Source organism: Carassius auratus, chromosome 24, assembly GCF_003368295.1.
Source record: "Carassius auratus strain Wakin chromosome 24, ASM336829v1, whole genome shotgun sequence".
In the NCBI taxonomy this organism is placed as follows: domain Eukaryota; kingdom Metazoa; phylum Chordata; class Actinopteri; order Cypriniformes; family Cyprinidae; genus Carassius; species Carassius auratus.
The window spans coordinates 4,258,408-4,276,581 of NC_039266.1; the positions used below are offsets into that span (position 1 = coordinate 4,258,408).

Sequence of the window (18,174 nt, forward strand, 5' to 3'; positions counted from 1 at the left end):
TTTCTTTTCAGATTCTCACAGCCTTATTATAATAGGCTGTATATTAACTTATTGGGATAAAACCGGTAGTTGGGATAAAACCGGTAGTTCTATGTGAAATCAGACATTTGAGCTCCCCCAGTTGAGCTTGTAGTCAAAATGGCATAGGCTACCCCTCGAATATTGGACTGTTAGATTGGTAGTCGAATCAGGCTCCTCGAATCAAAGCATAGATTGGTCGACTATTTGGGATTACACCTAGTTTACACTAACTTAAATATGCAATGTCGGATCTGCCCAAAACTTCATATTTTTGGTAAGAATACTGGCTTGAAGACATCTGCATGCCAACATTTAGTTATAATCAGAGCACCACCAGCTAACAGCAGGATGTATGGCACATATAAATTACTTTGACATATTCCTCTTAGGAGGAGTCGTGTCCTAATGGTTAGAGTGTTTGCTGCCCACTGCTCCGGGTGTGTGTTCATGGTATGTGTGTGTGTGTGCACTTTGGATGGGTTAAATGGAGAGCACGAATTCTGAGTATGGATCAGCATACTTGGCTGTATGTCACGTCACTTACACTTTCACTATATTTACCACTTTAAATTTATATTGCCCACCATTTGCCGTTCACCTTAAGCCACCGGGTGGCAGTGACCCCAGGTGCGATGGCACTTGTATTGCTGCTTTAATTGAAGTTGAAATGCAACTGAACTTATGATTTTCAGTTGAAATAGGTGGATTTTTTCTACAGTTTACATTCAACTACATCTATTTAAAAAAAAAAAAGAGAATTTGGTGTAACTGATATCCTCGTCCTCTCTCAGGCTCTATGTGGACTGAATGGTGGGATTCAAATGAGACCATTTCTGCCCCCCAGTCCCAAATCAGTTATTCAAATGAATAATTCTTCTTTTGGAATATCCACACTTGAGATGGGAATCAGTGATGAGGAGTGGGAAAGACTACAGCAGGCTCTCGACTGGCCTGGTCCAGATCAACAAATCACTCAGCTGAATCTGAGCACAAGTCCAGTCCACTCAACATTCTCTATTGTGGAACTGAAACAGAGTTACAAAGTGGGAGATAACATCTCCGTCATTATCACAGCCAGAGACCACAACAAGAACCTGAAAAGATATGGAGGAGATTTTTTCAAAGCAAAGCTTTTCAATTCAAAACTAAAGGTGAATTTATTTTATATGTTATGATCAATTTTTGTACAAATCAACATACAAACGTGTCATATTGAGTTTTGATTGCCTGTTAATTGTTAATTTGTTTACAAAATATGACATATTATGTTTATATTTATAAGCTTACTTAACTAACAGATATTTGTTTGTTTGTTTGTTGTTATTTAAAGTGCATTACACTTAACCTTTTTTATTCTTCTTGAAGGCAAGTGTGTACGGGGAGGTTGTGGATCATCGTAATGGGACTTACTCAGTTCTTCTTCTTCTTCCCTGGGAAGGTCAGGCACAAGTTTTTGTACGTCTTGAGCACTCCAGTGAGGTTGTGCAGATTCTTAAAAAATACAGGGAGTCTTCATTCCCACGCAGTCACTATAATGGCCACTTTGAAGGGCCAGGAGCCAAGAACACCAAGATCAGTGAAGTAGTAGAATGTAATCTTAAGTGGGGTGCCAAAGGAAGTTTGAGGACAAGCAAATGCTGCTGTGAGTATAAGGATATAAAAACAGGGAATGAGTGGCAGTGTGAGAGACCGAAGAGACTTCCCTGTGACAAAATGGTTGGTCACTCCATGGGACGTTTTGAAAGCCCATTAAATCATTTTGAGAATCGACTTTTTTCAAAGTAAGTTTGAAAATATTCAAAATACATTTCAGCCGAATTATAAATATGTTTTTAAAGTAGAAAATGTGTTATTATTTATCCATAGGAAATTAACAAATGTTGCCATTATTGGAGACAAAACAATCATAAATGTCCTTCCCAACACTGAAGTCATAGGTATGTTAACATATGGAGAATGTATTAACATATTTTGTATGTATGTATTGTATGTATTTAACATATTTTGACCCTGTTTGGAATATAATAAGAAGTAAATAGCAGTGTGTTGTTGTCGTTCATCTTAATGTTCTTAATCGTATTTATCTTAATGATAACATTTTCATGCACATACAGGCAATTTTTCATTCACTGAAAAAATGCCTGTAGGTGCATGAAAATGAAAATAGTACAATTTATCTTATTTTACTTTTGTTGATACAATATCTTCTTTATTTTTTACAAAAGCAAAATTGTCAAAATAACCACATATCAGAGGACTGATATCATCTGAAATCTAATGTAAGGTTACAAGAGAATGAACCATGTTAACAGTCTTTTCAGACAAATGTTTATTTGCTTTTAGGCACAACAGAGAGATGCCGATCTGACTTGACGACACCAGTTCCTGCTGGGTTCTATTTCAAAGATGTTTGGAAGTCTTTTGTATGTAACAATCAACAGTTCAATTCTTCAGAAATGAGAAACTGCCTTAAAAACAAAATTGTTTACTTGTTGGGAGACTCCACCACAAGGCAGTGGTTTGAATATTTGGAAAAAAATGTGCAAGGCGAGTAATTCAACAATATGACTATGAATATGAATTTTCTTTAAGACTTGATACCGTCAATGTGTAATATAAATTAAATAAGGAATTTGCATACATAGTCCCCCAAAAGTATGTGGACTCTTTTTAAAGAGATCATCGGATGCCCATTTTCCACAAGTTGATATGATTCTTTAGGATCTTAATGAAAAGTCTATAACATACTTTGGTTGAAATTTCTTAGTGGTAGTGTAAAAAACATATTTTACCTTGTTAAAATCAGGTCTTTTCACAGCAACCTATTTTGTTGCATTTCCCTTTAAATGCTCATGAGCTCTGCTCTTCCTGACCCTCGTTTCTTTGGGCATTTAGGTGCATTTAGCAGCAAAACTTGCTAACTAGCACATTATTAGGAAAGGCGATTCACAAAGATTCATAAAAAAACCCTTATACTCACTCTGAAGCTGTATAATAAATGATTCACACAAACATCTTCAAAAAAGAAGATAATGATAATCCTCTGAATCTTCAGGGCTTAGATGTCGGGATTAAATGACAACTGCTATGTTAATTTTTACATCTAACAGCAAAAACACTTTAGTCGCATAGGAGCCATTCTAGTCTCAGTGCATTCTTGTCTCTTCATGTCCCAGCTCCAGCGTAGAAAAAAAGCTAAGACGGCTGTGTCAATCAACTCGTTCTGTGTGAACTCTCTCTCACAACAGACACGGAAGAAAAGACAATGCTGAATAAAGTCGTAGTTTATGCTATTTTTGGACCAAAATTTATTTTCGATGCTTCAAAAAAATTCTAACTGACCCTCTGATGTCATGTTGACTACTTTATGTTTTCCTTACCTTTCTGGACATGGACAGTATACCGTTCACACAACTTCAATGGAGGGACTATGAGCTCTCTGACTAAATCTAAAATATCTTAAACTATGTTCCAAAGATAAACGGAGGTCTTATGGGTTTGGAACAACATGAGGGTAAGTTATTAATGACACAATTTTGCTGTTTGGGTGAACTAACCCTTTAAAGCAACCATCATATGGCACACAGAAGAGAAGAAGAGGATTTGGATGGATTAGAACCAGCAGACAATCTGTGGCTAATTCTATGGCATTGAAAGTACGGTCTAAAGCAGAAGCTGCATGTGCTGAGCTTGCATTTGCTAGGAAAGAGGCAGAGCTGTTAAAACAACAAGCCATTCTAAACGCCAGCTTGAATTAAATGAAATTAGCAAGGGTGGTGGCTGCTGCTAACGCCAAAGCTGAAAGCCTTGAAGGAGCTGCTGAGGAAGAATATGAACTGTTAAATCCACTTCATCAAAAAAAAAAAAAAAAAAACCACAATGCCTCTAACTCCAGTCGAAATTCATTGTGGAAATGCTGCAATGCAGATTCCTATGATACATCCAGATCACCAGCCTTATCAGAGTGCAAAAGCAGCCAATACAGTAAATTTAGTTGCATTTTCAAAATCAGATACAAGACCATAGACTACCTCACCAGTGCGCCAGCTTTTCATGGACAACAGTGAAGCGAACAGATGTGACAATCAGGTCAACACGTCACCAAGTTAAATTAGTGAACACAAGTTTCTTGAGCAAACTCAACATTACTTGTACAAAGGAGAACCAAATCAGATATCCAGCACTGCACAGAGAAAATCATACAATGAGCTCTCCCACAATGTGAAACAAACCAGTGACGATTTCAAGCCTCCCCAGTTTTACTACACATAGCCACTCCCTATGTACAACGGAAGCCTACCCAGTGCAGTGGCTGCAACAGACCTAGGGAAGTACCTAATGCGATGAGAGCTGGTGAGCTCAGGTCCTACTGAAGTTCGACGACAAGCCGGAGAACTACTGGGCCTGAAAGGCGTCTTTTATCAGCTCTACTGATGACCTGAAACTCTCCGCCAGGGAGGAACTTGATTTGCTGTGCAAATCGCTCAGACCCTCGTCATCTGAGCAAGCTAAAAGGATCAGAGTGGTGCCTCACTGGAGTGCACCCACAGGCCTCAGGATGTTGTGGCAATGACAGGAGGATGTTTATGGCTCACCTAACGTGATTGAAAATGCTCTTCTGAGAAAAGTTGAGGAATTTCCTAAGATCTCAGCCAAAGAAAACCACAAGTTAAGAAAACTAAGAGTCATTCTCATGGAACTTGAAGCAGCCAGAGCAGATGAACACTTACCTGGTTTCTCATATCTCAACACCTCCAGTGGAGTAAGCCCAATAGTCCAGAAACTCCCACCCAATCTACAAGAGGGTTGGATTACTGCAGGGTCACATTACAAAGACCAATAGATTCTCCGTCAACTTTGTTTATGAACAGGCAAAAACACGCAATGATCCTAGCTTTGCCAGCATTACAGGAGCATGGTGTGCAACAAAGACAGAAAAAAGTGTTTCACGTGAGAACATCAGTTGCTGTGAGGAGGACTGAAGTCTCAACAAGTGGCAGTGACAGTGATAATTCAACAATAGTCAGGAAACAAGAGGATCCCGACAAACAGTGTCTACTACATAACAAGCCTCATCCATTGAAAAAATGTTGTGGCTTCAGAAACAAATCATTTGAGGAAAGGAAAGCGTATCTGAAAGAAAAATGCATCTGTTTCAAGTACTGTGCTTTATCCACTCATGTTGTTAAGGAATGTAACAGGCCTCTGCTGTGCCAGGAGTGCAACAGTGACAAACACCTGTCAGCGCTACATCCAGGGCCGCCCCATGGAAAACTGATGTACATGTGAGTACCGTGGATCACAGCGGGGAGTGGCAGCCGCTGGAGGTCGTTCTGTCTGTGATATCCAAATGCACAGAAATCTGTGGGAGTGTGAAGATGTCAAAATCCTGTTGCAAAATCTGTCTCGCCTTAGTGTATCCTGCTGGCCAAAGAGACAAAGCCATGAAGACTTACATTGTTCTTGATGAGCAGAGCAATAAGTCCCTTGGAAGAACAGAATTCTTTGAACATTTTGGAATTCAAGGTGCAGGGTCGAGGTACACTCTGAAGACTCAGGACTCAGGAGTGGTGGATACAGCAGGGCGACACGCCAACAACTTCATTGTGGAATCAGTAGAAGGTAACATCCACATTCCCTTGCCTACTCTGATTGAGTGTGACATGCTGCCAGACAACAGGTCTGAAATACCATCACCAGAGTTAGCCAGACATCATCCACACATCGAACACTTGGCAGACAAAATCCCACCCCTGGATGCCAACGTGTCGATCCTCCTTGTACTTGGGTGAGACATAATAAGGCTGCACAAATTGCGTGAACAATGTATTGGGTCACACAATGCACCATTTGCTCAGCGACTCGACATTGAATGGGTGATAATAGGAGATGTCTGTCTGTGAAGAGCACATAAAACCACTACTGCCAGCGTCTTTAGAACCAGTGTGCTGACAAGCGGAAGCCACTCCATCCTTAACCCATGCATCAACAACTTAATGATCAGAGAGAAGATTGACAGCACTGTATCACCCCATACCTGTCCATGTGTGTCTCATGCAGCCAATGAAGCAGATAGCCTGGACAGAGAGGTGTTTCAAACAACACAGCACCACAATCAGCTTGGCCTGTCCATCGAAGTTGAGTTGTTCCTTGAACTGCTGGGTAGCACCGCCTCCATTTAAGCCAAACAGGCTGCATCTACCCAACAAGAGACAACATGCTGTCAATCGACCCGTCTCCCGCCGTCGAATACTGGAGAAGAAACATGGCATGAAAGAACACTTCTTCAACTTCATGCAAGCAATGTTTGATGCTGATCAAGCAGACCTTGCCCCAGCACTGAGGCCACAACAAGAATGCTGGTATATACCAATATTCGGTGTTTATCACCCACAGAAAAAATACCAAATATGTGTAGTGCTTGATTTTTATCATTTTTCTCAGTGGGCCTGACATGAACAACTCCCTACTGGGGGCCCTTATGCGTCTCCACAGAGAGCCTGTAACGGTAACTGCAGATGTCCAGCAGATGTTCTACTGCTTCACTGTCCGTGAAGATCATCATGATTTTCTAAGATTTTTTGGTTCAAAGGACAACAACCCAAACAAACACATCACTGAGTATCGCATGACAGTGCATGTTTTTGCTACTCTCTTTCCCCTGCAGTAGCCATCTATGGCTTGAGAAGAGAAGCCTTGCATGGATTAAAGGAACGGGGCAGTGAAGCTACACAATTCGTCATGAGAATGTCCTATGTTGATGATGGGCTCTCCTCATTTCCCACCAATGAAAAGGCCATCGACCATGGATGCCTTTCCCCCTGAGGAGCGGGCCAAAGACTTGGTGGATCTAGAGCTAATTGTTGACCCCAGGCCCTATGTGCCAGTTTCCTTTTTCTCCACAAAACACAGGGAACTCTGCATCTTCTCTGACGCCTCAACTATGGCCATATCAGCAGTGGCTTATCTCAGAGGAACAGATAAAAATGGACACACTTACACTGAATTCCTCATGGGCAAGGAAAAGCTGGCTTCTTATCCCCCTCACATTGTTCCACGGCTCAAGCTTTGTGCTGCTGTGTTGGCTGTTGAATTGACAGAATTAATTAAAGAAGAGCTTTATGTAGACATCCATAAAGTCACATTCTACACAGACAGTCAGATTGTATTGGGCTATATCAACAACACAAGTAGAAGATTCCATATATATATGTCGCCAACAAAGTCACATGCATCAGAAAGTCTTCAAGCCCGGAACAATGGCACTTTGTCAGCACAGAACACAACCCTGCATACCATGGGGCTCACTCAGTGCCAGCTGCCATGTTGAAAGACACCAACCGGTTCAAAGGTCCAGCTTTCTTAGCCAAAGACACCTCACTGCCAGAGGAGTTCACTGACCCTGAAGCAGATGCAAACGTACACCCACAGATCCAAGCTTTCATAACCAAGATCTTCGAAGTAGAGCTGGGATCAAACAGATTTGAACACTTCAGCTGGAAGTCACTTATTTGAGCCATTACCAAGCTCATTCACAAGGCCAGGTCTTTTCTCCAGCTGGAAGTAACTTATTTGTGCAAAGGGCTCAAACTGCAATATGGATGAGCCGACACAAGCAAGACTGATAGTCATCAGAAATGCTCAACGCAATACATTTGCTGAGGAGATGAAATGCCTTTCCAGAGGTGAAGTCATTGCAAAGTTGAACCCTCTGAAGAAACTGAATCCAAGGACGGCCTTTTGAGAGTTGGAGGATGCATTCCTTTGGCTGACATACCCTGGGAAAAGAAACATACAATCATTGTCCCCAGAAAGCACCACGTAGCAACCTTATTGGTGAGACATTACCATGCAAAGGTCGCTCATCAGGGAAGACATCTGATGACATGTGGCTAATTGGAGGCAAGAGACTGGTGTCAAGAATCATACATAAATGTGTGACCTGTAATAAGCTGAGAGGAAGAATTAAAAACAAAAAATGTCAAGCCTACATGCTGAAAGACTCGACCCAGGTTCTCTGTTCAGAAATGTAGGTGCCGATGTGTTCGGCCCATGGACCATAAGCTCAAGATGAACTCGCGGCAGTATTGCAGAGAAACAAACACTGGGCAGTCATCTTTACTTGCATGGTAACAAGAGCTGTGCATATTGAAGTGCTCAACTGCTGCTGATAATTAATGGAGACGCCCACAACTAATCAGTGCAGACGCGAAACACACAGACTTCACCACATAGTGCAAACACCCAGAGATCACGGTTTACCAACCGTGACAGTACCCATGACTGTACCCCCCCCCCCCCAAGAACTCCTCTTGGAGTTCCCAGAAGGGCCTACCTGCTGATTGTATTCATCAATAAGGGAGTGATCCAATATGTCCCTAGCAGGTACCCAACTCCTCTCCTCTGGACCGTAACCTTCCCAGTCCACCAGGTACTGGAATCCTCATCCCCTCCGTCTCGAGTCCAGAATACGATTAACCGAATAAGTCGGTTCCCCATCTACGAGACGCAGTGGCAGGGGAACCGGAGTAGGCGGATTAATACGCGCATAAAACACAGGTTTAATTTTGGACACATGAAAGGCGGGGTGTATCCTCCTGTACGCTGGAGGTAATTTGAGGCGGACTGTCACCGGACTAATGAATTTGGGAGCTAATTTATTAGAAACGGAATGCAGAGGAATGTTACTGGTAGAAAGCCACACCTTTTGACCCACAACATAAACGGGAGGCTTTGACCGGTGGTGATAGGCCTTGCCCTTAGTGTGCTCCCTCACCCAAAGCATAGTCTCGAGGGCTCTGGTCCAGGTGTGGTGGCACCAATGTCATAATTACGTTCAGCAGGAGATAAACCCCTCTGACGTGTCGACCTCCACCATGAACTGCCATGTGGGATCAGGGGCCACAAGGATGGGAGCCGAAACAAAGCGGCTTTTGAGGTTAGTGAACACAGCCTCAGCTGCATCCGACCACCTGAACGGAGTACTGGGAGAGGTCAAGGCGGTCAGAGGTGAGGCTAGTTGGCTGAAATTGCGAATTAAATGGCAATAGATATTGGCGAACTCCAGAAACCGCTGTAGGGCCTTACGGTTATCTGGAGATGGCCAATCTATCACAGCCTTAATCTTGTCAGGGTCCATACGTATTCCCTCGGACGAGACGATATACCCTAGGAAGGGAACAGACTGTGCATGGAATACGCATTTCTCCGCCTTGACAAAAAGCCCATTCTCAAGTAACCTCTGGAGTACTCGTCTGACGTGTTGAACGTGTTCCTGGAGAGATGAAGAAAAAATCAGTATGTCATCCAGGTAAACATATATAAACTGATCTACCATATCTCTCAACACGCCATTAAAGAGTGCTTGGAAAACCCCAGGCGAGTTGGAGAGCCCGAACGGCATCACCAAGTATTCAAAGTGCCCTCTGGGGGTATTAAAGGCGGTTTTCCATTCATCCCCCTTCCTGATGCGGACCAAATGATAAGCATTACGTAAATCCAGTTTTGTGACTACAGATGCTCCCTGCAACCTCTCGAAAGCTGAAGACATGAGTGGTAATGGATAGGTCTTCTTTATCGTGATGTTGTTCAACTCTCGGTAATCTATGCAAGGTCGCAGAGAACCATCCTTTTTACCCACAAAAAAGAATCCCGCCCCCGCTGGAGAAGAGGAAGGACGGATGAACCCAGATGCTAAGGAATTAGAAATGTATTTCTCCATGGCCTCCCTCTCAGGATTAGAAAGAGAGTATAACTTGCCCTTAGGCGGAGACTTACCTGGAACTAAATCTATGGCACAGTCGTAGGGATAATGCGGAGGAAGAGAAGCAGCACGGGACTTACTGAACACTTCCTTCAGGTCCAGATACTCTATGGGCACGTTTGGCAAAAACATGTTCTCCTTCTGAAAGACAGAAACAGGGACAACAGGACAAGCAGAAACCAGACAAGACTCATGACAACTTTCACTCCACAATGTGACTGTGTTGGAACCCCATTCCACTCGTGGATTATGTTTAGTTAACCAGGGGTGACCTAACACAATGGGAGCAACAGGGGAGTCCATGAGAAAAAAGGATATGGTTTTGCGATGATTTCCAGAAGTGATTAGTGTGATGGGTTCTGTGTGGTGTGTGACGTGAGGCAGTTCCTGGCCGTTGAGTGCGGTGACATGGATGGGAAGAGACACAGGCATTACAGGAATGTTCAGGTGATGTGCAAGGGAAGAATCAATAAAATTACCTTCGTCTCCAGAGTCCAGAAGGGCGTGACATTCGTGAGAGTGATTCTTCCACAAGAGTTTCACCGGAAGGAGGGTCGATGATGTTGTTGAGGACTTCCCAGCGGAGTTCCCACCCTATAGTAGCCTCAAGTTTACTACCGGGCTGGCTCTTTTACCGGGCATGAGTAGATGTTGTGTTCCGAGCCTCCACAGTATAAACATAGTCCTTGGGACCTCTGCCGTTCCCTCTCCCTCCGGGACAGCCGAGCTCTACCCACCTGCATGGGCTCGTGGTCATCGACGGGACCGACCGCGTTCTCTCGACTCGAGCGCCCCCTAACTGGAGAGATGGTATGGCACGTTGGACTAGGCTGGCGACCCAGACGATTAATCTGTGCATCAACTCGTAAGGCCAAGTTGATTAATCCATCAAGTGTGGGGGGCAGCTCGAGGAGGTAAATCTCCTTTTGAACACGGTCGGATAACCCATGCAGGAATCGATCCCACTGCGCTGCCTCGTTCCACTGGCACGCGGCCGCCAGGGTACGGAATTCGATGGAGTAGTCCGTGACTGAAGATGTGCCTTGACGAAGGTCTGAGAGCTGTTGAGCGGCCTCCCTGCTGGACGCGGCTCGATCAAATACCCTCCTCTTCTCCTCCGAGAGGGCGTGGAACGAGGCACAACACGGATGTTGATTTTCCCACACTGCCGTCCCCCATAGGGCGGCCTTGTGTAATAGCACCCACCAGTGTATAACAGTGAAAACATGAAAGTAGATCACACAGCGTCACACACTGCAGATTTGAGTGAGGAACGGCCAGTGGACTTGAGAATGGCACGTCCAGCAGCTTCGATGAAGGAGCAACCACATGTGATCACCCTGGACTGGACCCCGCTTTGTCCACAGTGAAAGCCGAACCGGCGATCCAATGACCAGCACGGATCAGCTCTAGACATGATGAAGCAGAAATAGTCCTCTTTTGAAAGGACAAATAAAGTAGTTTCACTTTCACAATGAAACACACAGCATCTCCACAACATGGCGGCGGCAACAACAATACTAGAGCGAGAATAAAAGTTATGCTTTCTTTCTTTGCGTCAACATTTGGGCAGTGTTATGCAAATCTTCCAACACAATAGACATTGGGGTGTGTTTAAATGAGGTGTTTTAGGGGGGCGTGGACAAGTCTTAACTTTTATAAAAAATATCTCTTTGGATTTGAGACTTTAGTCTTTGCAACTTTAAAGATCTTATTTATGCACCAAGAGCTTGTTACACTCCAAAGAGAAAGGACAAATTTAAATTGCATCATATGAACCCTTTAATGGATCTTTGCAAATCGCCTTTCCTATTAATGTGCTAGTTAGTGATTTTTGCGATAAATGTGGCCAAAGTTTGCCATCTCTCAGAGAGCAGCACGGAACCGAGGGGTAGGGTGAGCAGAGTTCATTAGTATTTAATGTAGTGGAATGCAATAAAACAGCATGCTGTAGACAGAGCTGTTTTTGATGGTAAAAATTGTGATGTTTTATACTACCATTGAGAAATTTTAACCAAACTATATTACAAACTTTTCATTAAGACCTTAAAGAATCATATCAACTTGTGGAAAATGGGCATCTGATGACCTCTTTAAAAAGATATAGTGCACCAAAAATAAAAATTTGTTCATGACTTATTCATTCATTATTATTCATGAATTTATTGACTTTCTATATTCATTTATTTATTTTTCTTCTAATAGTGAAAATCAGTGGTGTCCAGAACAACACTGGACTTAGGGTTGCCACCCGTCCCTTGTTTATTACGGTTAAGGTGCACAGTCAGACACATAAGCATTATTTTAATCAGACATAAGATAGATATATTTAATAATAAAAATATAGTGCCTACGTGAAGCAAATAAGCAATTTAACTAATTTAAATGATTGCATTATTCAATAAGCTACTGTAGAATTAACAATAGACTATATAAAATAGATAAAAAAGTGTGTTTTATATGAATTTAGAAATGTTTGTAGATTGGTTATTTAGTGGTTTCACTGTTTGGATGGTGTTACTGTCTGCTAACCATGACACATATTTTATCCAAAATCTGTGTTCACACCACCTTATACAACTACTAAAGTTCATTAGCAGTTAATGTTTTTTATGAAAATATGTTTTAAGTTTGAATTGAAGGTGGCAACCCTAACTGGACTCCAGTGACTTTAATTATATATAAAAAAAAAAAAAAAGAAAATTGACACCTTTGTCAGAATATATATATATGTGACTGGTTGTGTGTGTGTGGATCAAATCACACGGAGAGCAGGTGGATGGTTACTCAAGTCTTGCTTTACTGGGTCTGGGACAGACAAAACTGGGACAAACACGACCAAAAGCTGGTTAGTGTAGGCTATCAAAGCATCAACGTTGCTCAGAAATCAGCAGTGAGAGATGTGAGACTCTGCTGGTAATTACGTAACTCCGCCCACAATATCACGCACACAAATGCGAGTGACTCAACAGCCAGCCAATGTCAAGTTTCCCCCAATTAATGCATGAATTTAACAGCATTATTTAAACTCCGTTACATATATATATATATATATATATATATATATATATATATATATATATATATATATATATATATATATATATATTTGTTCTGAAAAAGAAGGAAAGTCAAACAACTTTGGAATTACATGAAGGAAAGTAAATGGGTGATTTTTGGGTAAACTATTCCTTATTTGCCAGTATACTTCTTGGGACTGCTCTTTAAGAAATTAATAAAGAAATGAGTCTAATGTAAGTATTGCTTATCGTTTTTAGGTTTAAAAAGAATGGACCTCCACACTCCTCGTACAGGTGGACCCCTGATGGCTGTGGAATTGAAAAATAATATCATTATTCACTGGAGGCCACATGGTGTTCCTTTACGATTTAGTAAAATGCTCATAACTGACCTGCATTATATCAGCAATGATATAGATGAAATAGCTGGTGAATCTGATGCAGTTGTTGTCTTTACATTTGCTGCCCACCGGGTTTTTCACCCACTAACATTTTATGTGCATGAAGTGGCTAAAATTCGTCAGTCTGTGGTTGCGCTGCTGAGTCGTGCACCACAGACTACTGTCATCATCAAATCTGGAAACACTGCAGGACGAAAGGTACACTTGGTCACTTTTCAAACACTATTTTTTTCCCTTGTTTTCTTATGTTAATGTCTTTATATATTTACAACCCCAATTCCAGAGAAGTTGGGACATTTTGTAAAAAAGAAAAGTACAAAGAAAACATTTACAAAGTTTTCACTGACCAATGTAAATGTATTTTGTAAGCATGAACTAATTTTTATTTTGATGGCTGCAACACATTCCAAAAAAGATGAGACAGATGCAAAATAAAAGTGAAAATGTTATATAATATCCACTTTAAACTTTTTGAAACAGTTCACACTAAGCAGGTGAACTGGTAATAGGTCAATGTATCATGTAAAAGGAGCATCTCAGTCTTTGCAAGAAAAGAGAAGTGTCAAACAAATCAAAAATCACATTTTGCAATTGCATGATTTAGAGAATCCAGAGAAATCATATTACATGTAGGACAAGGCAAGAAACCTCAGTGCTGGAGTGTTAAATATAGCCACTTTATACATAAATATAGTACTTTATAAAACCACTGTAATTTACCACAGTCTGCTGCTGCATCAAGAAATGCAACTTGACTCTCTGTTACTCTAAAGCCCCTTTCACACTGTACATCGGACCTGGCACATTGGACCCAGGTCGAGGACCTAGTAACATTGCCGGGTTCAATCCCAGGACGAGCGCTGTATGAACAAAAGCCAGATCTAACGGCATGCTGTAGTGATGACGCACGTTATCACGCGACTCTTTTACAGGCTGTTTTGAAGTAAGATCAACGTTCGTGACAAAAAATATGTGCAAACTCTAATGAAGCAGAGATCAGTTAGTTCCTCACTTTCTGCGTTGACGCCGTTCGCCAGCTTCAGTGAAACGTTTTCGACTCATACATTACACGTCACGCCTGATGTCACGTGTCGTTACTGGACCTTTACGGTTGTGTGTGAACCAAGCACATATTCAGGGTAATCACTGGCAGTTTGAAAGTGTAAAATCTAGTGACCCGGGAACAATTGCCGGAACACTTTACCCGTGTATTTGCCGGAATCACAGTGTGAAAGGGGCTTAGGACAGGGGATCTCAAAATCTACATTCAAATGTCCAAATCTGAATTTTTGTCAGTGTCAAAGGTCCGGACCAGAGCAACTGGTTATTATAAAACTTGTTTTTATTAAAATACATAACATGCATAACAAATCAAAATTATTTAAGGAAAAAAATAATAAAAATAATGTGCCCTTTGCATTCAAAATCTCATAAAACTGAGTTTGAGTAAAAGATGATTGCAGGGCACAAGATGGTAATAGTATTAGCAGTATTAGTACCTTAATTTATAGTAATAATACATGGCTCAAAGCACTTTTTCAAATCCATTCTGAAGCATGCTTTTTATTTATGCTTGTTGACAGACACCTGTGTTTCCCACAGACTTGCAAATGCAATATAATTCTCTACCAGCAGGAGCGGAGATAGTTGTTTCCACAGTAATGTAATCAAAAAAGTGCAGCGCTCATAAACACTAGGAAAGTGGAAATTACATCAAAGCTTTTCAATGATACATTCATTTAAAATCACACGCGCTGCATTTTAATTTTGAAATGTGCAGTGCTCAGTTTATTCAATGAAGAAGAATCATTTTGGAAAATCTGTTTTTGGCAGTCAGTTTTGATATTGTGATGGGCACCACAAATAACTCAATGTATGGGAAACACTGGACACTGCTTTAAGTCAATTGGCCATAATCTAAGTGATAAAAAAAACAAAATAATAATTACTCCTATTCGTGGTAAAACATCGCCTGATTATGTCAAATGCTCACTGGATGTCATAAAAAAATTTAATTGAAGGAAAGGTTTACATGGACAGAAGTGATGGGGTGAGAGGGAAGTGGTGAGAGGGGTGCTTGTGAGCAATTGCACATGCACAGGCTGTGTGAAGAAGCCCGTTGCTACTCGAACCTGTAGAATCTGTCAATGAAACAATATAAAGACGGGATGTGATGTGCAATAATGTGCAATAATTCTGGGCAATTGCTTGTTCCCATGTTTCTTGTGGAACACACCATCAGCCTACGCTTTCGGTAGTAAAAATACAAGTAGTCTGCATCTGCACAGTTCGTGAATGTGTCCGGATTTATCATGCAGAAAGTATAACACAGGCTTCATGAACTTAATGGACACACGTACGTGGCGACCAATGTAACACTTAAAGCCAATGACCAAAGACCAATGTAAAGCATACGCTGAAGTGTGCAAGACCGAAAGTGCACATGAAGTGTTCCATTTGGGACAGGGCCTCCAAAGTTTCTGCCAGTAGTGGGCACTCATGCAACTTAATCAATGACATACACCCAAGTAAACAAGATGGAGGGAAGTTAGCTAAAAAAAAGTTAAACTGGAACACAGCCCTGAGAGATTGGAACCGTTAGAAATCCCAGAAGATGCTGCAGGTGAACAATGTATGCCTGTAAGCTTTAAACGTATTGTCCTTGCTTGACAGATTACCAATGCAGCTCGCAAATACATGATGAAATTGAAAATGAAATATGAAATTGAGGTAAGTCTGGACTGAATTCCCTCCAAGTCTGGATCCGGACCGGTATGTGCTAGATTGGCCTGCCTGCAGTCTAGACCTGACTCCTATTGAAAATAGCAGTTGCAAAAAGGAGAATCAGACATTGGCAATAACAGACTACTGAGCATCTGATTCAAAAGAGACTGGACAAAAATTTTGCTTGCTAAACTTTTACAATTAGGATCCTTAATCCTATACAATGAAATAATCTAATTAAAATGAAAGTTGAAGTGACACAGTGTTAAAGGGGGGAAATGCTATTTCATGCATACTGAGTTTTTTACACAGTTAAAGAGTTGGATTCCCATGCTAAACATGGACAAAGTTTCAAAAATTAAGTTGTACGTTTGAAGGAGTATTTTTGTTACCAAAATACTCCTTCCGGTTTGTCACAAGTTTCAGAAAGTTATTTTTCGAGTATGGCTCTGTGTGACGTTAGATGGAGCGGAATTTCCTTATATGGGTCCTAAGGGCACTTCTGCCGGAAGAGCGCGCGCTCCCGTATAGCGAGGCTGAGAACAGACATTTCACTGATCAGAGCAATTCACTGATCAGAGCGAGAGCGTCGCGAAAAGTCACAAAAGAAGTGTGTTTTTGGTTGCCAGGGCAAGACAACTCTGCACAGATTACCAAAAAAAAAAAAACAGCATTAAGGGACCAGTGGATGGAGTTTATTTTTACAGAGCATCAACGGAGTTGTGCAAGTGTTTTTGTTTGTTCCCTGCATTTCGAAGATGCTTGTTTTACAAATAAGGCCCAGTTTGACGACGGATTTGCGTATCGTTTATTTCTTAAGCATGATGCAATCCCAATGAAAAAGGGTCACGATCGTGTGTCGGAACCGCATGCGGTGAGTAAAACTGCTTGAAATATCTCTGCCTTCTTGTTAGTGCGTCCCCACCCATGCCGGAGACCCGAGTTCGAGCCCCGCTCGGAGCGAGTCGTTGCTGCTGCTGCTCACGTTCAGTTTCAGCCTCGGGATCTGATTCTGGATCATGAATAAACGGCTGAATCTGACTGTTAACCATGGTTTGTTTTGAATGATGGTTTTTCCATCATGGTAATGTCACCGCTTCCACATGCTCTCAACGCAAAAGCCTACTGGCGCTTGTGATTCTTTAGCTCCGCCCACACGTCACGCCTCCAGCCGGTCGTGTTTTTCCGGGAAAAATCGGTACAGACTATCTTTCTCTTATGAACATAATAAAACTAAAGACTTTTTGGAGTTATGAAGGATGCAGTACTACTCTTTAGGTACTCGAGATTAACAGGATATTGAGTGAAAACGAGCATTTCACCCCCCCTTTAAACATGCATCTGTTCCAACTTTTTTGGAGTGTGTTCCAGCCATCAAAATTTAAATTTGTTCATATTCACAAAATGCATTTACGTTAGTGAGTAAAAACTTTTGAAATGTTTTCTATGTACTTTCATCAATTAAATAAAAGTTAAAGAGAATGAACAAATTACAGATTCTTGCTTGTATTGCATTATACAAAATGTCCCAACTCCGCTGGAATTGGGGTTGTAGATTTTATTGTCTTGAAGCTTGGAAGCACTGAAAGCTTAGTTGCTAGAAAACGTCCTTGTGTGTGCATGGATTTCTGAATCTGATCTGTGTTCTTACAGAATATTTTTCAAAGTGATTGGTATACAATGCAGCTGAACACAGTGATGAAAGAGATGTTCAGAGATATTAATGGATTAATCTACTTAGATGTCTGGCAGATGACTTCCTGTCACTATCTAACTGAAAATATTCACCCAGGACCTGTTATCGTTGCTAATGAGGTCAAAACATTTTTGTCATATGTCTGTCCTGCATGATTCATCATTTAGTATCACAAAGCCCCCCAAAAAATCATCTTGCTTCTTCATCATCTACAGTGTACATACAATAAGAAAATGTACTGTACATGAAACCAGATCCAACGAAATGCTAACAAATAGCATTAAAAATAATGGACAATGTAACATCTAAAATTAATTGCATTAGAAGTGTCATAAACCTTAAACATACCAATTTGTAAATAAAGAGATCATCTTATAACTGCATTGTCTGTCTCCATTAATTTTTTTACCTAAAATTTTAATTATATTTATTAGAAGTAGCTGCTTATATAGAGGTTATGCATTGACATCACTTTTCTGCTGGGAACACCCCCCCTCGATTAAATACTGTGCAAACGCGAGTAAAACAAATGATTATCAGTTTAAACTA

At 41.3% G+C, this 18,174-nt stretch overlaps 1 protein-coding gene across 1 annotated transcript in view; it reads left to right on the forward strand.

Annotated features, from left to right (window-relative positions):
* Positions 1-17,967, forward strand: part of LOC113042142 (NXPE family member 3-like) — a 28,398-nt gene extending 10,431 nt beyond the window's left edge. The window contains exons 3-8 of the mRNA XM_026200729.1: positions 813-1,172; positions 1,387-1,802; positions 1,888-1,958; positions 2,365-2,568; positions 13,063-13,403; positions 17,583-17,967. Of these exons, the coding sequence (XP_026056514.1) occupies positions 813-1,172; positions 1,387-1,802; positions 1,888-1,958; positions 2,365-2,568; positions 13,063-13,403; positions 17,583-17,780 (1,590 nt within the window). The 3' untranslated portion in view covers positions 17,781-17,967. The remainder of the gene's footprint in view (positions 1-812; positions 1,173-1,386; positions 1,803-1,887; positions 1,959-2,364; positions 2,569-13,062; positions 13,404-17,582) is intronic.
* The last annotated feature ends 207 nt before the right edge of the window (positions 17,968-18,174 follow it).